This window comes from Malania oleifera, chromosome 12 (assembly GCF_029873635.1).
Source record: "Malania oleifera isolate guangnan ecotype guangnan chromosome 12, ASM2987363v1, whole genome shotgun sequence".
Taxonomy (NCBI): Eukaryota; Viridiplantae; Streptophyta; class Magnoliopsida; order Santalales; family Ximeniaceae; genus Malania; species Malania oleifera.
This window is the reverse complement of record NC_080428.1, coordinates 77,946,888-77,972,551: the sequence shown is the minus strand read 5'-3', so window position 1 is coordinate 77,972,551 and position 25,664 is coordinate 77,946,888. Positions and strand designations below refer to the sequence as shown.

Genomic DNA, 25,664 nt, shown 5'->3' with positions numbered 1-25,664 from the left:
CTAAAATATGTCCTGTTTGGTTTTCAAAATAACTATCTTACTTTTGAACAATGTTCTAAAAGGCATAGGTGAGGTGCGCCTCTTGAGGCATTTTGAGTATAAAACGCCCTAAGGCGTAAAGCCTCAAATGCGTACGCCTCAGTGGAGAAGGCGCATACCTCAGGGAAAAAATTGCGCCTTTTACGCCTCAACTGGGAAGGCATACGCCTTTTGGGAGCACCTGAGTTATATATACCAAAAAAAAAAAGAAAAGCAACTAACAGGCTGATAGGGCTTTGACGAGCGTCAAAACCCCTCTCTCTCCACGAAGCTTATTTCTTCCAAAGCTTCGTATCTCTCCGACAACACCTCCACCTTCTCGTCTCTATTCGAAGAGTCGTCGACTGCTTCCGAGGTATCATCTCTCTCTGACGACCCCTTCGGAGCTCTTATCTCTTTCCAAGCTAGGGTCCGGCTTCGAAGACTCCTCCAGCTTCTCACCTCTCTCCGACGAGTCGTCAACTGATTCCGAGGTATCGTCTCTATCTGACGACCCCTTCAGAGCTCTCACCTCTTTCCAAGTTAGGGTTTGGCTTTGAAGACTCCTCCAACTTCTCGCCTCTCTCCGACTAGTCGTTGACTGCTTCCGAGGGATAGTCTCTCTCAGACGATCCCTTCGGAGCTCTCGTCTCTTTACAAGCTAGGGTCTGGCTTTGAAGACTCCTCTAGCCTCTTGTCTCTCTCCAGTGATCCTCTAACCCCTCTCGTCTCTCTCAGCGACCCCCTACAACCTCTCTGCTACGACTATTCAACTCTTGCTCTCTCCAGTTTTGTTCGCTGCAGCTGCTTTTGATTCTTAGAAGTTAGAATCACATTGTGATGCTTTAATTTGGTTTTTTTTTTTTGTAATGTCTTGGCCTACATGATATTTAAAATTATGTTTTTATTTTTTTCTCCATTATTTCTAATTTTTTTACTATATATAAATTGATTTTATTTATTAATTATTTAGAAAAACACAGTCCCAAAATGCTTACACCTCAATGCCTTAAGGCTTACGCCTCGCCTTGCGGAGGGTAAAATACCTCACCTTATGCTTTCGCCTTTTAAAACATTGCTATTGAAAGCAGAAATTGCGTTGATTTTAAGACACCATAAATCATGCATGCAAAGAAGATGGAACCTTCTCTCATTCCTCTTAAAACACCTAGGCAATGCAGCAAAGACCACATAATATAATTCTGTGAGTGACCAGCCCATGGATTCAGATGTTGACTACAACGGATCATTGCAATGGAGTATAGGCTTAGCTTTTTCACATTCTTTTGAAAATGTATTCAATTCTTCTATAAACTATAACTCACCACTTACTATGTGTTTGAGAGCTAAGATTTCAGGCCTTCGATTTTGATTTGTGTGGTTTTGGACAAAATGTAGTACAAAATTGCATTCAGTTTTGTCCAAATTCTTATAAATCCAAATCCAAAGCCCAAAATCCATGCTCCCAAATGCAACCTTAAAGCTATCTTCCTCTTTTCACATTTAAGCTTCCCACAGTAGAGGTGCATAAATCCTGCATATCAGAAAGTAACCCAAGTAATCCTGAGGACCAACTATAATTTACCAATAGATGCATTTCAACCGCATACACTTTCCTCTAGTTTCCTACCCAACTATTTGAAGACTATTTGAGTTCACTAAAGCTAAAAGGCATAACACCACGTCATTCCAAGGTGTAAAAGCTGTCTCCTGAAAGTTTATTTACATTCCCTTCTCTTAGTTTGCAACTTGAGAGCCCTCCCAAGCTGTTGAGAGTCTTAATATTTTCTCTTGACTGGTTTATTTTGTGAAGAAATATTAGATGCCATTACATAATTTTTAGATTCTTATTGGTTGCTCCAATCTACTCTCTCTCTCTCTCTCTCTCCCAAGCTAAAAGGCACAACACCACGCCATCCCACAGTGTAAAAACTGTCTTCAGAATGTTTATTTACATTCCCTTCTCTTAGTTTGCAACTCAAGAGCCTCCAAAGCTGTTAAGAGTCTTAATATTATCTCTTGACAGGTTTATTTGTGAAGAAATATTAGAATTCATCACATAATTTTTAGATTCTTAGTGGTTGCTCCAATATACTCTCTCTCTCTCTCTCTCTCTCTCTCTCTCACACACACACACACACACAGAGCATGGTATTAACTGGCACACCTATTTGATTTTGTCCTTTTCATCTTTCTCCTTTCTCTCACAGTTTCTTCTCATCTAGGATTTGAGACTCAATTAGAATTTCCCCCTTTCTTTTCTTACGGTGGCTATGCAGCAGTTATTGTGACTATGCAGCAGTATGTTTGGCTTCTACTCTTAGCCAGACGAAATGATCGTTGAAGAACAGTTTTTGATCAAGATTGAAGGCTTTTTCTGTGTTCCTTCCCTCTTTAATGGGTTCTTACATATGGAAGAGATTGATAGGTTTCCATGATATATTGCTGCTCTATGATGGCATGTCACTAGCAGTACTGCAGTGATCAATACAACAGGCAGAACCTGTGTGACTCAGTGACTGCAGGCTGAACATTTTTTTATCAATTGCGTGACTAGAAGATCATTTTGATCAGTTCGTGGTCCTTTCATCAATTGTTTGGTCGATGTCTGGCCTGTTCTGGTCTGTCCTGTTTCTGCCTATGATGTGTCTATTCCTGTTGGTCGTGTGGTTGCTCTTCTTTCTTGTTGCGTGTATGGCTCAGCTGGCCAACAGTAAACTGATGTAAATATACATCAAGTAATACCAAGGTGTCCCTTCCAAGTTCTTCCTGATTTCAACTATTCAGATAACTACTGTAATGCCAAACAAGAGAATTCTTTTATCTGGTTGCACAATATAGCAGTTTTCTTTGAGGAAAAGACATCTGAGAAGTATTTTGAGTGACAATCTCAAGAAAACATGGCTATGTGTCACGGGCTAAGCTTGTTCAGGGCATTATGCTTGCCTATGACCGCTTATCTCGTGTGTTTGGGATGGGTTTCCATCATGTAAATACTAATGTAGGGTTATTTTCTAGTATTTATTTCATTGTAAGCCAAATAAGGCAGTATGACTCCTCGGTCACTTTGATGTTTCCTAGTGCCAGAGTGAGAATGGCCTAGAAAGCTCTTTAGGGGAGGGTGAGTGTTCATCAGTCATTGTAAAACTCACTAGCAATTGTCAACGTGCTTAGCCTACTTGCCTCCCTCGCTAAGTACAACATGTCAACGGAGGATTTGTTAATGAATTACGTTTGCTTCAATATTTACTGCTTGGTTGCCACGGCTTTCATGAATTGATTATTATTTTCGCTGCTATCTGATTGAATGTTAATGAAAGTGCTTCGTGGATAAATGTTGGTAAACAATAGGCTGGCTAGTTAAGCAAGAGTGCTTTAGCTAGCGCCGCACGGCCCTTCACAACGGTGTGAAAAAGTCGGACCGTGACATTTGGTATTAGAGCCAAGTCGGTGACACTTGGTGAGAGCCCAAGGTTGAGTTGCTACGTGAATTCGATTGCCTTCGTTGTTGGGTTTGGAAAGTTTTGGTAAGTGACCATGGCACCAAACAATGCTGAGAGGATCAGCGTGCTGGAAGCACAGGTTGAGGAAACAACCAACACTATGGCCGCGGAGGTGGCCCAGATGAGAGAACTTGTTGATGAAGTGAGGGGATCACAAAAACATCAAGCAGGTTTGATAGGTGACATGTCAGAGGACTTTTGCCACACTGTGGAAACTTTGCAAGCCCGGATGGCAGATCTGGATGCAAAGGTAAATGTGATGGTTCTTGCTATGGGGAACTCCAACACTCCCGGGAGTTAGCAAAACCAATGTGCCAGAACCCAGGACATATGGGGGTGCCCGAGATGCCAAGGAATTAGAGAACTTCTTGTTTGATATGGAGCAGTACTTTCGCGTTGTGAGGATGGCCTCAGAACAGGCAAAGGTGGATACTGCAACCATGTACTTGGTTAGTGATGCCAAACAGTGGTGGCGTACCAAGTACAGAGAAATTGAAAATGGAAACTGTGTGATTGATAGTTGGGCAGACTTGAGGAGAGAGCTCAAGGCCCAATTCTTTCCTAAGAACGTTGAGTATAATGCAAGGAGAAAACTGAGAGATCTCAAGCATACAGGGTCAATCAGTGAATATGTGAAACAATTTTCTGCTTTAATGTTGGATATTCGGGATATGTCGGAGAAGGACAAGTTGTTCTATTTTCTAGAGGGGATGAAACCGTGGGCAAGAACTGAACTTCATAGGCAAAGGGTTCAAGACTTGTCAACTGCACAAGCGGCTGCAGAGCGCTTGACAGACTATGCTGGTGATGAGACCGCTTCGTCCAAACGGTTTGGCGGAGAGGGAAACAGTGGAAAGTCTTTCAAGAATGGCAAACCCAAGAGTGGGGGAGCCGACTCTAAATCATCAACCTCACAGGAAGTTTCGTCGTCTCAAGGGTTCAACACACCCAATGGAAAGGGGAAGAGTAAAATTGAGTGTTTCTTGTGTCGAGGTCCTCATAGAATTTTTGAGTGCCCTCACAAAGCATCACTTAATGCCTTACAGGCTTCCATTGTAGAACAGGCAGTGGAAGACGATGGGGAAGAGGATGATGCCCCGAGGGTGGGTTCAGTGCGGTTAGTGAACGCATTGGAAAAGCAAGCAAAAACACCGAAAGTTACACGAGCAAAAGGGTTAATGTTTGTGGACTTGAGGATAAATGGGAAGAGTACTCGCGCTATGGTGGATACGGGAGCTATTCATAATTTTGTTTCGCAGTTGAAAGCAGGGAGACTCAACTTATCCTTAGAGAAGGATACAGGACGCGTGAAAGCAGTTAACTCTGTAGCCCAGCCTACTCTGGGAGTAGCCAAGCAAGTGGTTATAAAGCTTAGCCAGTGGGAAGGTCATGCGAATTTTACAGCGGTGCCATTGGATGACTATCCAGTCATTCTAGGAATGGAGTTCCTAATAGGGACGAGGGCAGTGCTGATGCCTTCGGCTGGTTCCCTGTGTCTGATGGGAGATCACTCGTGCATGGTGCAAGTCGTTGCAACAAAAGGAGACAACGGGAAGTCCCTTTCAGCCATACAACTCAATGAAGGATTGGGTCAGGGTGAGCAGACACGTCTAGCCACGGTGGTGGTAGACAGAGAAGTAGGCCAAGAGCTGGAGCCTACGACCATCCAAGCGGTGTTGGATGAGTATAAGGAGGTGTTGCTGGATAAGCTGCCTCATAATTTGCCTTCACGACGGACTGTGGAGCAAGAGATCGAGTTGTTATCAGGAGTGAAACCACCTGCTAAAGGGCCATGTCGGATTGTGCCTCTTGAGATAGTAGAGTTGGGGAAGCAACTTGATGAAGTGGAAGCGGGATGTGTTCGCCCTTCCAAAACACCATTGGGAGCATTGGTGTCGTTTCAGAGGAAACATGAAGAGCATCTACGGAAGGTGTTCGACAGGCTGAAGGGAAACAGTCTGAATGTGAAGAAGGAGAATTTCTCTTTCGCTCGGCGGAGCAACAAATTCCTTGGTCAAGTCGTTGAACAAGGTCGTATCCGGAGGGGTATGGAGAAGGTAAGGATGATTCAAGAACGGAAGATCCCCACGACAGTGAAGGAGTTGCGTTCCTTTCTTGGCCTTACTAGATACTGCAGGAAGTTCGTTGAGGGGTATTTGGGGAGAATGACTCCAATAACAGGACTACTGGGGAGGTATTATTGGCTACACACGCGGGATGATGTGGTTGATTATACCAAAACTTGCCTCACTTGCCAACAAGACAAAGGGGAGCGGAAGAAGTATGGTACTTTCATGGCCGCACCAAAGTACTGTTCGGCAGAGGGGACGACACAATTGTTCCTTGTGACTGTTGTGAAACATTGGGGTTTTCCCCAAGTTATTCTTTGTGACCAAGATTTAATGTTCACTGACAACTTCTTGATAGAGTTTTTCAAGATATTCAGGTCACACCTTGACATCTCTTCGAGTTATCATCGACAGACAGACGAACAAATGAAGAGATTCAGAGAGCTGCTAGATGAGTACTTGTGCCATTTTGTCAACGACAACCAGAAGAATGGCGTGCAACTACTTGATGTGGCTCCATTCTGTGACAACGCCCAAAGGCGCTCAACAACCAACAAGAGCCCTTTTGTGCTTGTTACAAGCCAGCTGCCACTGTTACCTCACACAGTGGGCGAGCCGTACAGACGAAAGAGTCCCAGGGCGTACATATTCACCAGAAAATGGAGACTAAATGCAAAGTTTGCCCAAGCCTATCTGGAGAAAGCTTCTAAGCAGATGAAGAAGTGGGCAGATAAGGGGAGAAGACCGCAGTTTCATGTCAGATGCCTCAAGCCATTCAACGCCAACACCAACAACCTGAGCAGAAGTCAGTCAAACAGCGCAGAGTTGAAGACAGTGCAACCTGACAGACATGATGTTGAAGAGATCCTTGCAGACAGAAAGTTCCTATCTTGAAGGAAGAAGCGGCAGAAGTTCCTAGTGAAGTGGAAGTGCCTTGATGATAAAGAAATCAGCAGGATTTCCGTGGAAGATTTGAAGCCATTCGTGGACAAAGTTGAAGTGTACCTATCACCAAAAGTCTACGAGGACGTCGACCGCATAAGTGGGGGAGAATGTCACGGGCTAAGCTTGTTCAGGGCATTATGCTTGCCTATGACTGCTTATCTCGTGTGTTTGGGATGGATTTCCATCATGTAAATACTAATGTAGGGTTATTTTCTAGTATTTATTTCATTGTAAGCCAAATAAGGCAGTATGACTCCTCGGTCACTTTGATGTTTCCTAGTGCCAGAGTGAGAATGGCTTAGAAAGCTCTTTAGAGGAGGGTGAGTGTTCTTCAGTCATTGTAAAACTCACTAGCAATTGTCAACGTGCTTAGCCTACTTGCCTCCCTCACTAAGTACAACATGTCAACGGAGGATTTGTTAATAAATTACGTTTGCTTCAATATTTACTGCTTGGTTGCCACGGCTTTCATGAATTGATTATTATTTCCGCTGCTATCTGATTGAATGTTAATGAAAGTGCTTTGTGGATGAATGTTGGTAAACAATAGGCTGGCTAGTTAAGCAAGAGTGCTTTAGCTAGCGCCGCACGGCCCTTCACAACGGTGTGAAAAAGTCGGACCGTGACACTATGGGACAATATGGAATCCTCAAGTTGGTGCCAATTTCATGTTCTATAAGGTTGTTAAAGGAGCATGGAGGTAATAAGAGTGCAATATTCACCAGATAAGAACGTAACCTGGGTTCACCAGTAGTATGAAAATATTTTTAACTTGCATCAAGATTACAGGATTAATAGCAAGTAGTATGGTGCTCTATGGGGTACACTGGAGGAGTTAAACGTCGACCATCTTGCTAAGAGTGATATTTGAACAGTAGAAGCAGCAGCTAGATTCTATGTGGAACCAATTCTTAGGTGGGCTCAATCTTGAGCATCAAGGCATTCATAGGCGGATTCTTAGGGGTGAACAGGTGATACATTGCCCTCCTTTAGCAGCACCTGAGCTAAAGTGTAGTGGGCAACATTGCCTTCTAGTAGTTCCACATAACCAAAGAAAGTTCTGCTGTGGTATCAACTTCTTTCTCAGGTGGATCTACAAGATGAACAGGTGGTTGTAGAGGCAAAAGCCATGGTGATGGTACATGTGCAAGCATTGAAGATGTAAGGAAGTGCATTTACTGAGGCAAGACAAGCCTACGATTGATAAATGTTGGAACAAGCATGGGCAGACCAAGCATATGGTAGATGATCATGACAGGTGTTTTAGCTGACCCTCTTGAAAAGGCAGTGTTTCTTCTTTTGGTTTCATGAAGATGGTAGTCAGGAAAGTTCCATTACTCTATTTTGGGGGGGTTTTGTCATACAGAGGATAGGAAGGCAAGGGCTGCGAATATGTGGGTAAATGAATCAAACAAGGTATATTGGGAGGGGGAAAAGGATCTAAGACTCGGGCTGAGAACTGGCTTAGGAGTGTTTTTGTGCTTGGTCAACATTTCAAGAAAAGCCTTAAAGTTTGTTTTGGATTTGCCCTTTTTTGTTTTGAAATATTAAAAAGTTATGTCATACTTCATGGTCCATCTAGGCAATGTGGGGTCAAAATTTTTCATATTTATTTATTGAATAATAATCATAATAATAATAGTTGTAAGATTGGTGCTAAGAACTGTGCTACTGTGCTTAGGAGTGTTTTTGTGCTTGGTAAACATTTCAAGAGAAGACTTACAAAAGTTCGCTTTGAATTCGCCCCTTTTGTCTAAAAAAGTAGTAGTAGTAGTAGGAATAGGAGTAAGATTGGTGCTGAAAAGGATTCATATAATCAACCCCACCTAGTAGTAGCAGTAGTAGTTGTAGTAGTAGTAGTAGTAGTAGTACTAATAGTACAACAATAAAGCAAATTAAGACAAATGTAAAACAAAGTGAAGGTTTGTTCAAGGTAACCTAAATCCAATAGAAGAGGATTATCTCCTGAATCCCCTCTCGGTACTAAATTTGGTTTCATATGGTCATTGTAGTAGTAGTAACAGCAGCAGCAACAAAATTATAAAAAAATAAAAAAAGAGAGATTACTTTGTACTACAAATTAAGAGAAATGTGAAACAAAGTGAAGGTTTGTTTGTGGTAACCTAAATCCAATAGAAGAGGATCATCTCCTGAATCCCTTTTGATACTAAATTTGGTTTCATATGGTCTTTAAAATATGTTTTCATGCCCCCACGATTCAAAAATGGAAGTCCAAACCTTAGTCAAGGAAAAGGCATAACCTTTACAAACACTATAGGAGCAACTTGTACAAAATGCTCAATAATTTCCTCCAACAAAAGCTAATTGAGCCAGAAGTTTCTCCCTCAGAAACTAGACTCATGGGCTTCAAAATCACAGGAGGTAGGTCATGTGGTTCAAACAGATGAGCTCAAACTATAGGCATAAAGTTGGGTCTCCAAACTGTCCCAAAAAGGTGTAGTCCTGAAGGAAATCGATTGTAACTTTAGTTCTGAAACTCTAAATATGCATGTGCCAAACTACTAAAATTAGGAAATGGTGTAAGGTCAAATTCTGATTAAACTAGGGGTTTTCATGCACTATTCCAATTTGCACCTTTTGGCTCAGCAGAAATAATTTCCTACACAAAATAGACCAAAGTGCACAGCTAGATCCATCAAAACTAACTTAAACCCAAATGCAATACCATTAAATGACACAATCAAAAATACCACTTTTACAAGACAAGCTTGTATTTTTTGTGGACATCTTATAAAATTTTACTCATGTTGCTTCCTTTCACAACTCCATGATGACAAATTCCATACCCATGAGATGGCATGTTAAGGATACCCCAAACTACTTGTTTTTTTTTTTCAAGGTTGAAGAGCACTCTTCCTTGAAATTGAGGAAAGGAGGCAATTTGTTTCACTTTACCATGTTCTAGTGCTTTAAAGAATTTACTTCCGATTCACATGATCATTATGTCAAGGGATACAAAAAAAAATCCTCTTAGGCAGTGAATTGTTGACTTTTTTCTCCAAAACAGCAAGAAATTGCAAGTTTATTTCATTAATAATAAAAATTAAAAAAATCCTGTGATCACACAAGTGCATGCATTAAAATATCTTGTTAGGTACTCTTATCATGAAATTGTGTAACCAAAAGTCTTGAGCTTAGAAGAAGCGGAGTAGGAGAGCAATAAACAAAGAAAGAAAGACAAGAAAATTATCCCTTCAAATGTAGAGATTCAAGTTCTCTTTTCCCTTTAATATATTCTCTCTCCTCTTAATTTTATTCTCTTTTTTTGATGGCTAATGACGAACTGTGCATGATGGAAATAGTAAGATATGTCAGATTAAAAATTCAACAGAGTAGGATTAGTCTCTGGGATGTTAAAGAGAATTTGGGAGAAATTAGTGACAAAGTGACAACGTGAGATCCCTCAGCACAAAAACACAATGATAGAGAATATAGAAGGTGACACTGGATGAATCCTCAGCCCACACAAATTTAATGATCAAATGAAAATTCTGATTGAATTGGAATCAACAAGTGAATGAAGTGAGCTCTGCACTGCCTTAGCTTTAGGCATTAATAAACACAATAATAAAATTACTTTCACTTTATTAATAATTTATTATTTTAAATATAATATAAAATAGTAGAGTGTCATGGTACTAGGTTATAGGGGCATTGTTATCCAACTTGCCAAAGCAACATGAGCGGTTTGGACCAAAAAAAATGGATTCCCACGGAAATCAGATTCCCATGAAACTTACCTATGGAGGAGTCAGAGAATGAGATGCCCATGTTTTGTGGGAATCTTTCATTTCCAAGAATGTCAAGATGCCTGCCACATAGGATTCACATATCCAACAAACATGAGAATGTGATGTCATTCCCAAGGATGTTGAAAGATGTCGCAAACCAAATACCCCCAACGGTTTTCTAGAATGCAGCAAATGAAATCTAAAAGAATGCAGCAAGAACTAGTAGCGAACCCAAGAAAGGAACTTGCTCTAATAACACTTCGACGCAGCTTGTATGGTGGAAATAGCTAGTCCATCAGATTAGAAATCTGACATAGTAGGATTAGTCCCAAGGATATTTAAGGGAAAGAGAGAGAATTTAGTGGAAAAGTGAGATCCTCTCACATAGAAACATGGCAGAAGAGGAGGTGGAAAGCGCCCTGAGTGAATCCTCGGTCCATTAGAATAAATTTGATTACAAGTCAACAAATTACTGCTCCTAGTACAGTATATGTTTATTACCTACTTAACTTAGTTGAACACTACAAGTTGTTAATTAAGGGAAATTAGAATATTTTATATGCACATACATGGACGCATGAAATGCATGTCCAAGCTGAAGAATACCTGATTTGAACCATGGGAAAGAACCTTCTCAAAAACTCCAAACGGTAGGGCAACTGAAGTAGGAATCCCAACCCAAGATGGTACTTTTCCCTTCAGATATGATATATTACGTGATTTAGCTCCAACCTAGGAAAAGCACAAACAACCTGTAAACATGAACTCAATGTGGATACAACTTGAAAGTTGTATAGTGTTCCTTTCTTAAAAATAAAAATAAAAAAATAAAAAGCAAAGGAGATTTTGCAATGCTAACCAGTTCATTTGTAAACTCTTCAGATGATATAGCATATCTACCACCAAACTGCTTTTTGACTAAAGTTAAAGGTGGGAGAGAACTATCTTTATTCACGTTGGTTGAATTTGCAATTGTTAGCTCACCATCCTCTACCTCGCTGAGATTAAACACAAAGGAAGAGAAAGTTTAACTTCCATTTCTTGGTATACAACTTGGAGAAATGAATTCTCTGAAGTACAAATATTAGGAAACAACGGAATTTATAAATGAACAAAAATTGAATCATCATTTTGTTATTAACACATAAATGATGTCATATAAACATTTCCAACATTAAATTTAAAATGTGGATAATGCTACCTATAAACTATATCTGCAGATGTAGGTTTTATGTGCAACAACTTCCCCTCATTTGCTTGAAGGTCAGCCAGAACATTAGAATCAAAGCATGTAGCAAAGCAAACCTGCCAATATGGAAATAACATGGTCAACTATCACGTGCTAGTCACTGAGTTAAGGAAAAAGGCAATATGAAAGACACTTACCTTGCCATTTCTTGCTCGCACAGAAACATGAGACAATACATCTGGCATGTCAGGCGTCAGAACAGCAACTGTACCGTCTGGAATTTCTTCCTCTCCTTTTACACATTTTGCAACCAAAACTGTAGGCCTTTTGTAAGATTCATTTTGAACGGCAAGCAACTCATCTACAACAACAACGTATCCAGTAGCTTCAACTGGGCTGATAACCTGCCAACTGTTTCAGACCAGAAAATTTTGAATTAGGAGGTTAACCAATTCCATAGCATGCAGTGAAAATGGCACTATGAACTTCATTTTTAAGAAACTAGTCATCAGAATCAAACCTTTTTGGGGAATAAATTTGCATCAGAAGTAATTCAAAAAAATACAGTTGAATTAATGTTTCTAACTTCTTGGAGGTTTCAAGAGGATTAAGTTTGTGTAGCTAATGACATTTAAACCAACCTTCCCAGATTAGCAGTCTGGCGAAGAACAGGATCAAGTCGATTAAGAAGAGAGGACAAAGATGCAGCTGATCCAGCACGAATAATTTCTTCAGTGAATATGTTCACCTGCTCAGGTGGTTATAAGGACAAATTTAAGGCATTAGCTATCTGCAACACTTTTTTGTGGGGAAGAGTGGAATCATGAATGTTAATACAATTCAGAACATACAGCCCATTGATCCACTCCAAGCTGCAACCCAAGGTGCTCTGCAGATGGTTGCAAAATTTGGTGGTACCACTCTGCCTTGCTTGCTAGTGCAAGACGGGTCCTGTCAAGAACTGACTTTGCATACAATGCCCAATGATCATCTCTACTTTTTGACATGCCTAACGTGTGATTCCATCCCTTGATAATAAACAAAAAATATTAAGTATGCCAGGTGAGCTGCATTTCTTGGACAAGGTAATCATAATTTCAATAAAAATGCATAGCATGACAGGAAAACAACTTCGAGTACACCTCAATTTTTTAGTTTCTATTTGGCATTTATTCTTCTCGTATGTCACCCACCACAGAAAATTTTTCAAATCAGGTCTTTCCAATTCAGTATATTTTCTAAAAGTAAAAGGACTGATTCTTATCTTACCTTTAAGCAATAGATGAAATCCTCATTATCATCTGATGAAAGTGCAAGATTTTCAAGAACCAGCGCGATGAAGTGCATAATTTTCTGCATAATGCGTAGGCAGGCTGATCAATAACATGTTTCAAAGTGCTTATAAGTTATAATAATAACTCAAGACAATTGAAAAACTTAGACACTTGTTAAAATAAGGGCTAGAAAATTGAAATATTTTTATAGCAAACAAAAAAAAAAAAAAATGAATACATGCTGCCAACACGATATACCTCTGGCCCAGCATTATTCAGCTCCTCATATCCCCTTTCAATGGCTGTCCTAACAGTAGAATCAAGAGCAAGGTCTAAAAATAAAAGATCCTTCAACCGATCATTATTTTTGAAAAGCAATGGTTGAAGCTCTTCACGAGCCTCTAGCAAACCCTGCATGCAATAACCCCAATTTAAAAAGTCAACCTAGAGAGGCAGGGTTGAAATATTAAGGAAACAATAAAAAAAAATTGTGGAAACCAAAATTCTGACACCTCAAGAAGGGCTTCTACATTTTTATCTTCAACATGTTCTAGAACAAACTGTAGAAGTTCCTGATTAAAGGTTTAGTCAAGCATATACACAGTTAGTTTTCATTATGTGATATTATAGATGGCACCATGGAAAGAATTGTCGAGATATTACAGGAAATCCAGATGGAAGGCCTGATATAGGATTTATCTGCACTCCAACCATGAAACCTTGGCCCTGAAGAGAAATAAAATTTCAGCTCACACTAAGAACAAGACAACAATCTAAAGAGAACAATGGATAACGGATATTACCTCAGCTCGATAACCCATGCAATTTGAAATAGCAGATTCAAGATCTGCACCTGAATGGACTGCCTGCATATTAATTAAAATGGAGTGGAGTTATATGTGATACCATAATTCACAGGGAAAACAATGAGCCCCATGCCCATAAAAAATACAAGGGGGGTATATCATGATTAAGCACTATCACTAAATACTTCAAATATGATTGTGACTGAATGCAAAATATATATATATGAAACTATATTAAAATTACATCAGAGTTTATGGACTGTAACAGTGTGTCAAGTAGTCAATGATGATTTTTATAAATCACAGGAAATTTACAATATTACAAGTTAGAAATTTAAAGTCAGAGATGTTCTATTCAGGTGATCTAAGGAAACTGTGCAACAAATAATAAGTGCCTTGGAATAAAAAAAGGATCTCTTCCTGTTAAATATCTTGTCTTCCCTTGGTAAAAAAAAGAGTTCAGGAAAATGGGCTGTGATATTCTAGAGAAGAAAATAACAGCTAAAATATACTCATTGTCTCATAAATTTCCTTCTTATAATTGATCAAGTCTAATCTTACAAAATATTCAAGCTTATTGGGCTGCAGTCTTCTTTCTCCCTAGTGCTGTAATGCAGGAATTAGAAAGAATTTTAAAATTATTTTCTTTGGAAAGCTAATGATTGGAACTCAATGGGAAGTAAGGTCAAATGGAAAGATATATGTTGTCTGGAGGAGGAAGGTGGAGTTGGCATAAAATCCTTATCTGATTGGAGGCATATAGCAGCAATAAAGCTCCTCTGGTACATTTTTTCAGGGAAAGGTTTCCTGTGGACTGTTTTGATTTACACCTACAAGTTAAAGAAGCAGAGCATCTGGGCTGTAAAGTCAAATTTGAATAGCACAAGTACCTGGGAAAAAAAATTGAAGATTAGATAGTCATCATACAGATGATTCAAAATAAAGCTTGATACTGGGAAGAAAACTTTCTTCTTTGACAAATGGATGCCTTTGTCTCGTATCATTGCTAAATTCAATGATCATATGAGTTGAGCATGCAAAGGGATGCAAAAGTTGCTGATTTTTACAAAAATGGGAGTTGGGATTTGCCAAGTAGATTATCACAAAATGCTGAGCAAATAAAAAATAACCTGTCAGGCGTCTTTCTGAAACTGATGATAAATATATGTGGGTTCACACTTCACACATCCTCAAGAGACTTCTCATTCAACTAATCTTGGAATCTAATAAAGAAAAAGCATCCTCCAAATTCTTGGAGTTTAGTGATATAGTTTAAGAGGAATATTCCAAGACACTCTTTTATTGCCTGGCTGGCAATTTTGAAGAGTCTTCATACTCTGGATAGATTGCATAAATGGGGTATAATTAACTATTCAATGTGCAGAATTTGTGGAAACTTCATAGAAGACAAAGAATATGTTTTTTTCAGCTGTGAAGCTTCATATTAAGTATATACTGAAACTTATGCCAGATTTAGCATCAGGAGAAGTAATGAATCATGTAATGAAGAGTTGAGATGGATCTCTTCAATGGGAAAGGAGAGAAAAATGATTGCTTGAAGCTGTCATTGTCTGCTATTATCTACCAAATTTGGAGAGCAAGAAATGCTTTTCTTTACGATCAGATTGCATTTGATTTGGAGGCTTATGGGGTCAAAAATCCAAAATAAGTTATTTTTAACATCAAATTTGGCAGATAGAGTCTGCACTGCTTTTGATCTGGAGGCTATTGTAAGTAAAGTCTAGCAGGAAGTTTTATCAAATATGAAAGACTAAGATAGTTTTTCTTATTTTAGTAGTTTGCACCAATTTCTCAGTTTGTTGTTTTGTTACAGTCTGTTTAGCCGACGGGCTGTTATGGTTTTGGTTGCTAGAACAGTTTTTTATTGGTTTCCCTTAATTAATATAATCATCTTACCATTTGCAAAAAAAAAGTTAGAACTTCATAATTTCAAGTATGGTTTAACTTATAACCAGGATACAGCTATCATATCATTAGAGGCTACCCAAAGAAAAATATGATGCTTCAAAAGTTCAACCAGGAAGGTTTATGGAACTAACCTTCAAAGTTCTCATGTAATTTCCAAGATCTCGCAAAAGGCCATCCTTCTGCTCTCTCCTAAAATTTGGTTCAGAATGTATAGCACGATCATAACTGAGAAGGCGTTCTTTTGTTATTCCATTTGCTTTCAGGGTTTTCCAGTAAATACTGATGTCAAAGTCACTCTTAATATAATCAATTAATGCCTACAATAATATTGGTTATGAGAGAAGTTATAATTTAAAAAAAAAAAAATGAGAAAAAGAAAAGGGAAGTTCACCTAAATTGACACCAGCAATACCTGACAGATTACAATATCATCAGGACTGGTGTTATTGTGTAGCTTCTGATGCCATTCCTCCATCATTCCACCCTTGCAATCATTATTTCTCTACAAGCAACCAAAAATAATATATGTATTTTTCTGGTTAACTGCAACAACTGTTTTACATGCAAAGGGAGAGACGAAGCATGCAAAATGGCAAGTAAAAATGAAATTAGAAAAGGTGGTCGAGTACTTGTATAACCAGGATTTCATCCCGAATCCGTTGTCCCACATCCCCTTCACCTCCACGACCAACAGTAGACATTATCATCCTCAAAAGTTCTCGATAATGTGGATCACTTATGTAAATATTCTGGAGCAAGTCCGTAAGCCTATCCTGAGCTTTACTTATCTCACTGCACCAAACCCATGGGAGGAAAAGAATAATGATCGCAATCAGAATATACATATTCATGGTTATAATGCTGTGGGCACGTGAGGATCTAGGTGAAAAAGTTTATAGGTGGAAGTCATTGAAGCCCAAACGAGACAATAACCATCCTGATGCCTAGTCTATTTGTCTCATGAGAGTTATACCGTGGTTTCACATTGTAGTTTTTATTCCATATGAGCTGCCTTGTAGCCATAAACCTCATCCACACCAGAATCCCAGCAAAACCCAATAATCCAGAATCTTTGGCTTGCTCTAGCAAGTCTGCTGCAATATTAAAGCTGAGAAAAAGAAATGTCATCACTTAAAGAACAGCGACCAAAATCAAAAAGATCCAGAGAAACCTAGATGTTAAACAAGCAATTAAGCAAAATATATCTTGAAATGCAAAGCAACCTTACATATTAAAGCATAAGTTTTTTTCACAGTAAATTTAAACTATGTAGCTAGGAAATAGAAATCTATCCATAATGGTTTGGTTAAAAGGGAATTATAGTTGCCCAATCCCTCCCTTAGCATGGAAGAATGAGTAAGTTCATGGAAACAATAATAGTGAAAAGTTAGATGAAAGGAAAATTGGACAACAAAGAAGAGAGTCAATCGATTAGAGGGCTTTCTTTTTCACTCCATAAAACTTAACACATAATAGCATGCCACTAGCCTTATTGTTCTACGCATACCATCAATGTCTCCTATGTTGATCTTGCTTTAAGCCCCATTGAATTGTGACAGGACAGCAAACAATCTAAATGACAAGATTAAGCAGAAGCTTATTCAACTGGTTTTTAAAAAATTACATGCAAATGAAAAACAAACACTAGATAAGCATGTAGTTGGGAACTGTCACCATCCAGAAACGTTAATTAAAGCCCCAGCATCATTTCTTCAGACCACTCATTTCACTAAAAGTAACAACAATATTAAGTTTACAGATCCACAAGACAAACCAAAAATTTACCAGCAAAATGTGAATTACAAGTAAATCAAATAAATGGAAGAGAAAGTTTCATTAGGTTAACTAAGCTCCCCAGTGAAATATGTGAGATAGTATTTACCGATGCATAAAGGACTTCTGTGCTTCACTTTCCATCTGAGCTATTCTGTCCAACAGAGCCTTAGCAGTCCCTTTGCCATCACCAGCATCCTTTCAAGGGAAAAAGGTCCAATCAATAAATCCGGAATGTCATGTTAAATGAAGTACAATAATAACCAAAAAAATATAGACCGGAACCAGATGCCCATGTAGGAAATAAAAGGAAGCAACCTTTGGGACCCGCTTGGATCCTCCAGCAAATTCAATATAAAAGTCTGAGCCCTTGTTCTTTATCCATTTTTCACCAGAAACAAGGACAAATGGCATCCCAACAAAATCATCCTCTTCAATCTCTATTTCTAAGGATTGGACCTGCAATTTGAGTTGAGAACGAGAAGATTTTTTATTCAAAGTGATCTTATGTTAATTCTCATATAAACCTAACAAGGAAGTCACATAGGACCAAATCAAATTTCTCTCAGCACACCCGGTATGGAGGATTAACAGAAGATGTACTAGCAAATTGTGTGTCAACTGCTCCATCTAGAGAAACTGAACCCACAGGCAGTTTGCTTGCAGGTGGTGCCTGCAAGGTATGCATACATCACACAACTGATGAACAGAAACGTAGTAAAAAAAGACATTAAAAATCAACAATATTATCCATTCAAACGACCTCTCTCCTACACAATGTAAAGATGCTCAAATCTCACCAGCCACTCTCCAGCTTTTTTTGATAATGCCCAGTGAAGGGTAACTGCCTCTTTAAGATCAGTTGCCAGATGAACTTTTGTCTTACCAGCAGGCTTGGATACAAGTACCTTGAAAATGGGAATATGGACAAAAAATTAAAATAATCTGAGCAACATGGATTTCTTGCCAGAGGAATGGGAAACATCAATACCATGTCTCACCAGAAGTTCTTTATCAGAAAGCTTGAAGATTTTCTTGTTCAAAATAGGACCACCCTCTTGTTCTTCCCTTTCCTTGGCAAAATGCTCCACTTCTGACAAGGCTTTTGGTTTAATTGAAATATTTTTCCCAATGGGTTCAGCAGCATACTTACTGATAAGCTGCATGAAGTCCCTCTTCTTGCGCTGAATCCTTTGAACAGTAAAGTATGTTTTACTTTGCAATTGCTTTGTAACTTTGGTTTTTATCTCCCCTTTGGTAATCTTCTTCCGAATTTCATCAAGAGAAGTGCCCTTATCCAATTCAATTTGCAACTCTTTTCTGGCCTCCTCAAATTCCCTCTGTTTATGAGACATCACTTTCAAGTTAAAATTTACTATTAGCAGTGACATATAAACAACAGGTGGCTAATGCCCATTAATTCCACAACAGTACTAAGGATTAAGAAAAAGACAGCCTTCAAGAACCAAAAGCCTATGAGATTGGAGATATACAAGTTGTTGTTCAGGAGAATAGTTGGGTTTCCCTGCTTTCTCCCATCGTATATAAGCTTGTATTTGAACCAGATCATCAGACACCCTGCTCTTGCTTTCAGAAAGAAGCGGTTCTTTTATTTCACTTTTCTCATTTTTGTTTGCTAGCCTTGCTCGAAGATCCTGTATGGAAGTACCTCTAGCAACTTCCTCCAAGAGCTCAGTTCGAGCTGCTTCATATTCCTTCTGCAACAAGTAAATTATACTATAGTGAAAAAGAAGTAATTAGCTTAAGTGACAAGTCTACCGAAGACAAAACTGTCATTTCAAATGACAGCAATATTTGGAATAATATTTACTTGGAATTAATGCTAGGAATCAGAACCATTAATGCTCCGAAGGTCTACACAGAGTGGAAAATTTTTAGCATGCATCCAAATAGCAGAAGACTCAAATAAAATGAATCCTAGATTAATCCTGTGATGCCTCTTCCAATCAGGCTAAGCTGAGTTGCAATTTGTGCAGACTGCCTATTGGCCCATTGTTGTGCATGCACCATGATTTAAATTATAATCGAAATTATTTTTTCCAATAAAATATTAAAATTTATTCCAAGGAGAAAAAAAAAATTGGTTTCATGTTTTAGATTTTATTATGTATTCATATTTTTTTTCTGGTCTAAATTTCTCAAATCAAAGAAAATAACAAGAAATATAAATTGTCAAAATTAAATAATTAAAACTCCTAATCAGACAAGGGTTCAAGAGATCTATTATTTGCAGCCATAAGTTCACATCATCATTCATCCATCAAGATTCAGTAGCTGAAAAAGTGGTGTTGAACCACAGCTAGGAACAGGGTAATGACTGGCCTTTGACAAGAAAATTCCCCCAACCCCCCATATGAACAGACTGTAAAAAAGGGTCAAGCCTCAACAGAATGAGACAGAGAACAACAATGAAATATTGAAATAAAAGAAGGGGTAGGAATGTCCCCCATAAGGTACAAAAATCACCAAGGAGAAAATTACACAACCTTCTCCTGACCAAAGACAGTTCTCAAGAAAGAGATACAGGTACCCACGTACAAGGGAAAGGTCTCCAAGATATAGAAGAGACTTCCTAGTACAACAAGGGTCCTCAGAAATGCATCTACAAAAGAACCGAGTGCACAGAGAAAAGGTCTTGCTTTGTTGTTGTTGATCAACCGTTTGGCCCCAAAACCAAAAGCATACACTTATTGAGAATGGGCCAACAACTTATATTCGGTCAACATCCAACCCTTTCCCCTTCATGTGTAGTCTTTTTCTACATGGAGGTGAAGATAAACAAACAACGACACGAATAACAAAAGATATATGAGGGAACAGGTTTTCAACTGGATATCTGTAGAAAACCAAAGCTCCAATGGCATGCTAACCACAATAAGGAATGATATAAAGAAAAAAGTATCTATTCCTATTTGACTATTACAATATGCAAAATCCTTGAAATTTTACAAACACAAGATCCTTCTTTTTGGTTTTAGTCTTATTTCTTTCCACTCTTTTCTTCATCTAGTGATCCCTTCATCCCTAACAAAGTAGTCACCGCTCACCACATAATCATCCTTTCCCAAAGTTGAATTTCGATGGGTCTAGATTGTATTCTTTGTCTAGCACTGCAACAGGGATTACTGTTAAGAGGACTTTCCTGGTAACCTTATTAGACACTTTCATATTGCAGAATGTAAGGCTTTGCAAGATGGGTTAACTGTAGCTACAGAAAAAGGAATTTCAGGTGTTCATATTGAAGAGAATTCTAAACTGATTGTGGACTGCCTGATTAATGAGTCAAGGCTGCTGAACGTTGTGGACTCCATTGTAGGACATTAGGAAAATACTTATCTCATTTTAGAGCAGTTGAAGTTTCTCATATTTATAGAGGAATACAGGACAGCATATTATTTAGGTAATTAGGGCCATTCCAGTTTTGGGTACCATTTCTGGAATATTGTTTTCCCTCAACCCCTTCATAGTTTTATTTCTGATCATGTATCAATGATGTCTATTCCAAGATGTATTTGACTAATGGATTTTATTTTTAAAAAAAATAAAAAAATAAAAATATATATATGAATAACACCAATAAGTTAATTGCATACGCATTCAAAGTGCCTCTAGTGGCATAAGAAGTATGTTCCGAAGTACCCTTTTTCTTTTCTTTTCTTTTCTTTTCTTTTTTTTAACACTTGCTAGATTTTTACATATATTTTCCAGAAGACAGACAACATGAAAGCAAACGCATTAACATACCATTTGAATTCAAATAATTAGTTATACGTTTTACAACTAAACACTACACCAAAGAGGCCTAGGGCCCTAGAGCATGGATTTGCACAAAAATGGGGTAAAGGACAAGAAAGTTGTTAAAATAGTATACCCGGTTACATTAGGCTTCAGATGATCCACATTGTTTAACTATATTGTAACTAATTTATAAAGCACCAATCACTTGCCTTCTCTTGTTCTGGAGTATACATCTGCTTGCCTTTTCTTTCCCACCTTAAATATGCTTGGATTTGTACAAGATCTTCGGGAACTTCAGCACTCAAAGCCTGCTTCTCTTTCTTTGGCAACTTAACATGGAAGTTCTCACCCTTATTTTTAAACCTACCAACAATTTTTTTAAAAAAGAATATAGTGATTTTCAGAAGACAATGTGTAAACAATTACAAACTTAATAAAAATGAAAAACTAATGGAAGCATACCATTTATTCTGTGCTTCATCAAGTATGAGAAACTCTATAGCTTGCATTGCAGGATCATCAATCTCTATTTTCAAGAAGGAATTGCTGCCAGCCTAAAAAACAACTGAAATATCAATAGAATTCTGCCATTCAAATGACAAACACCCACGAATGACATTTATTGCCTTCAGAACTTACCTTGACAAAGGGAGTTCTAAGAGCTTTGTTCTTGTATACAATGGTTCCATCTGGGCGTCGAGAAGGGATCACCCAGTTCCTAAAAATAAAACAGCACAATGGAAGAAGTTACCAGAAATCAAAGAAGTGAAAGCCAGAGAACCAATTGAAATTATTTATACAAAAGGCAAACATACTCTTTTTTATCATGTATCCCACCCCAGTGCAGAAGCAAACGGCCACTACTATTAGTGACCTGAATATCTACTTGTGAAATAGAGCCTGGAGTCGAAGGACTAACATCAACCTACGGATGAAGCTTATGTCAATATGTATCTTTTCGATGTTAGATTCAGCCTTAGAACAAACTAAGAGTCTATGAGTACCTCAACTCAACTGAATAAAGCCTAATTCCAAATATCTTGTTTGGCTCAAAGTCTAACATCTAAGATAGACTTACCCGCAATTCTCTATTTTCATCAAGGTTGAATTTCCCTGCAAGCTGCCAAAACAAGAAATATTCAAAACAAACACATATAAACCGATTACTCACATACACACCACTTTGACGAGCTTTCCAAAAATCAACTCATATGAACATGATTCCAAGCGCAAAGTTGTACCAAATCAAGCATTATCCAGCTAATGCTCAATACAGATCTTATGAGAAAGGCCTTATATACAGATGTCTAGAAACGCTAAAAGCAAGCTTATCAAAGGACCAAGTGAAACTCTTTTTCAAAGACAAGGAGAGAATAAAATTAAAAATTGGAAATAGGCAATACTATTTAAACTTTCCATACAATCTTGATGAAGAAGAGAATTTGCATTCACTATCATTTGCTGAAAAACAAAACTAAATAGACACACAGTATAGATATTTAATTTCAAAAAGGGTCATTAATATCACTTTCCAAGGAACTATGCATCATCTAAAAAAGGTGAATATAGTTGGAATATTGGATCCAAAATAGCATTCTGCAACAGAATACAGGTATTTGAAAGATATCATGATGATGATGACGACAATAGTGACGATAAAAATGAAAACATTGAAAACCATTAGTGAACTTTAGAATGGATATTAATGAATGAAATTACTCAAAAATCCATAGAATGGGGAAAATTGAGATGAAGAGACTCCATTGATGACAAGTTGTCCTTAAGTAGAGACTTCACTGTGAGATAGAGATATTAGTAGTGAGCAGCTTTACAAGTAACAAATATGCCTTTGGGGAATTTAACTGAGAAAATAGTAGTTGTTCTCTGTAAAATCTTTGAAAATGCATTCATTGAATTCAAGACAAGAAAGTGAAAGTAGCAAAATTTCCCGTGCATGGAAAGGGGCAAAAAAAAAAAAGTAATTTGCCAACATCACTTCTGTGATTTTTCTGCGCTTGAGAAAACCAACAATCCCCGGAAGTTGAATTCCCCAAGCTTGGATTTCTAGTTCTATGGTTTTGTGACATTCCATTAGAGTTGGAATCGGGTATAAATTCCGCAGAGTAAAAGTCTAATGACATAAAGAACTAGATTTTAATGTCAAAATCGAAATTCCAAACAAAGTCCAACTCCACACGATTAAACTCGGTACTAGTCGTAGCAACCAGAACAAAAGGTGGGGAAAAGAAAATCGTGGCTACAGTACAATTGCACCCTGAATTTCTGTCTCGTCACTCAATAGAAAAACCATAGGCATACCCATATGGAGTAATTATATAGACCATAAACTCAGAAGGCAATGTTTTCCTTTTTAAAGAATAAAAATACCTGTGGTGCCGGATCCATGGCTAATACGGCCTGAGGACTGACAAAATTCGGGCGACTTGTTCCCGTCGGTAATTTTGCTTTCGGCGCATTTAAATTGTTTCCCCAAAATTTGGTGGATATGGGTAACTTCCGAGTTTGCTTCGCTGTTTGAGCTTGAATCGAACCGCTCGCAGTGATTCCAGAAGAATTGAATAGAACTTGATGCTCTGGAGCAGTAGGCCGACGCAAACTCTGATGGTGAAGTAAATTATGGCCGATGGAGTTGCTCATGTTCTCCGATCAGTCACTCCTGCAATCCGAACAAAAAAAAAAATTCAAGAATCATGTCAAATAACCAAAATACAAAGCCACAGCAAATTTTATAGACTTCGTGTCGGCATTGAAGATTCTAAAGAGTGCGAACAGTGAAACTGGACCAGACATATAAGCCATCATCACAAAGCCAAACTGTCCGTCTAGTAGCCAAGAAAACTAAACGCTAGATTTCATTAATTTCAAGCTCGTTTGGAATGAACACAAAACTGAAATCTAAAAATTTGCGGAGAGGCCCCAACGTTTCGGAGAACAAAGACATGTAAAAAACTTAGTTCGAATCTAAGCTGCAGTACAGCCAAAGCAAGCTAAATCCTCAGCACCAAGCAAATCCTCATTGAATTGAACTGATCACACAACTAAAGAACACCAATCGAACTCGCGGAGATACCTCGATTCAACTTTCAGGAAACGCAGAATGCACGAATGAAGAAGATGGCTCGCGGGGCCGAACTTTTTGTATCGAGGAAATGAGCGGTCCGTCGCCTTATAACCGATCCAATGGCTCGTTCGCTGGTAAAATCACATAACGAGACGGCAAGCATGGGTAAACCGGCCACGCTGGCAAAAACGTCGGTAACACGGGACTGTCACGTGCCTAGGTTAAAGAACGATGGAGGGTAAGCGAGAAGGCGTTGGGTCCGTGATATTTAAAATAATGGTCACTATATGCCCTTGTTTCTGTAGGAATTTTCGCAACTGCCCTTCTTATGTTTTGATATTTTGGAGGATATTTTTAGTGCCATATTTTGTGGTGTTTGGCTGGCAACACTTACTCACATGTGAAAATGGAAAATTCCATTTTGGGATTAGAAGATAGAATTTGAACCTGGTCGAAACTCGAAAATTTGAGCAAAAGAAAAGAGGCGGAAGAAGAATTAATTAATAAAAACTTTTAAAGTTATATGAAATTGTACCAGATAACCTTTCAATTCCACTAAATAATATCTCTCTTCAATGAGCTTCTTTGGACTTTCTCACACAATAGTGTTTGAATAAAAAGAAATATTGAAAAGATTTCAAGAGAACACTTTTAGACTGAATAAACTTTTATTAATCTGTCTATCACTTCTTCCTCAAACTGTTATTATGAAAATTTAATTACCACATTAATTTTTTTTTGCTTATTTTGCTAAGATAAAGCAAGAAAGGAGAAATAATAGAGAAATACATTTTTGTTATTATTTGATAAAATAAATTTTCTTAAAAAATAATGAATTTAGATGATAATAACTCTTTTTACTCCTAAAAATAATGTTGTCTGAAAATTGGAGAAATTTGGTGGTAGGAAGAAATTTATCTATTAATTAAAATTACTAAACAGCACTTGCTTTTTTAATTTTTAAGAAGTATTTAATAAGATAACTATAAAAGAAATAGGTTTACTTTCTTCCCTTTTAATCCACTTTCTTTTCCTTTTCCTTCTTATATTGGTATTATTTTTCTTTCCTTTAAATAGACTTTCTTCCCTTTTCTTTATTTTATTATCGTATTTTTTCTTTCCTTTTATTATCTTATTTTCGCTTATAAGAAATCTAAATTCTTTTTGGCTTATGACTTGTTTCACGCGCACACTTGTGATTCGTGAATTAAAATTAAAGATATAGAAAAGAGATAGATTACACAATAACTCAATATAAATTAAACATAAAATATTAAAATAAGAGCAAGAATATTACACAATAATTAGAATATTTAAAAAAAAAAATAAAGCCGGCGACATTATTAAAAAAATTATTAAAGCTGAATTCATTTTTTATATTTAAAACAAATCCAAATAAATTACACGACTGAATTGGAAACCAAAATCTAAGATTCTTTTTATTAACGACGAAATTTAAATATATATACATATAACGAATGGATAGAAATGGCATGTTACATTGAAGCTGGATGCATGAACTACCCTACAGTGCTCAGTGCTACATCCAAGACGGCATATGTGGA

General features: G+C 37.8%; 1 protein-coding gene across 1 annotated transcript in view; it reads right to left on the bottom strand.

Annotated features, from left to right (window-relative positions):
- LOC131144293 (alpha-glucan water dikinase, chloroplastic) overlaps positions 1–24,225 on the bottom strand; it is a 28,746-nt gene extending 4,521 nt beyond the window's left edge. The window contains exons 1-28 of the mRNA XM_058092846.1: positions 24,109–24,225; positions 23,406–23,694; positions 22,096–22,137; positions 21,833–21,942; positions 21,657–21,735; positions 21,480–21,571; positions 21,227–21,380; positions 18,752–18,976; positions 18,260–18,598; positions 18,059–18,166; positions 17,833–17,931; positions 17,577–17,717; positions 17,368–17,456; positions 16,459–16,593; positions 16,115–16,277; positions 15,898–15,987; positions 15,617–15,802; positions 13,554–13,616; positions 13,414–13,476; positions 13,263–13,322; positions 13,009–13,161; positions 12,746–12,829; positions 12,328–12,504; positions 12,118–12,224; positions 11,674–11,887; positions 11,489–11,592; positions 11,147–11,285; positions 10,894–11,019 (exon numbers count right to left, since the gene is read on the bottom strand). Of these exons, the coding sequence (XP_057948829.1) occupies positions 10,894–11,019; positions 11,147–11,285; positions 11,489–11,592; positions 11,674–11,887; positions 12,118–12,224; positions 12,328–12,504; positions 12,746–12,829; positions 13,009–13,161; positions 13,263–13,322; positions 13,414–13,476; positions 13,554–13,616; positions 15,617–15,802; positions 15,898–15,987; positions 16,115–16,277; positions 16,459–16,593; positions 17,368–17,456; positions 17,577–17,717; positions 17,833–17,931; positions 18,059–18,166; positions 18,260–18,598; positions 18,752–18,976; positions 21,227–21,380; positions 21,480–21,571; positions 21,657–21,735; positions 21,833–21,942; positions 22,096–22,137; positions 23,406–23,675 (3,612 nt within the window). The 5' untranslated portion in view covers positions 23,676–23,694; positions 24,109–24,225. The remainder of the gene's footprint in view (positions 1–10,893; positions 11,020–11,146; positions 11,286–11,488; positions 11,593–11,673; positions 11,888–12,117; positions 12,225–12,327; positions 12,505–12,745; positions 12,830–13,008; positions 13,162–13,262; positions 13,323–13,413; positions 13,477–13,553; positions 13,617–15,616; positions 15,803–15,897; positions 15,988–16,114; positions 16,278–16,458; positions 16,594–17,367; positions 17,457–17,576; positions 17,718–17,832; positions 17,932–18,058; positions 18,167–18,259; positions 18,599–18,751; positions 18,977–21,226; positions 21,381–21,479; positions 21,572–21,656; positions 21,736–21,832; positions 21,943–22,095; positions 22,138–23,405; positions 23,695–24,108) is intronic.
- Positions 24,226–25,664: the final 1,439 nt, after the last annotated feature.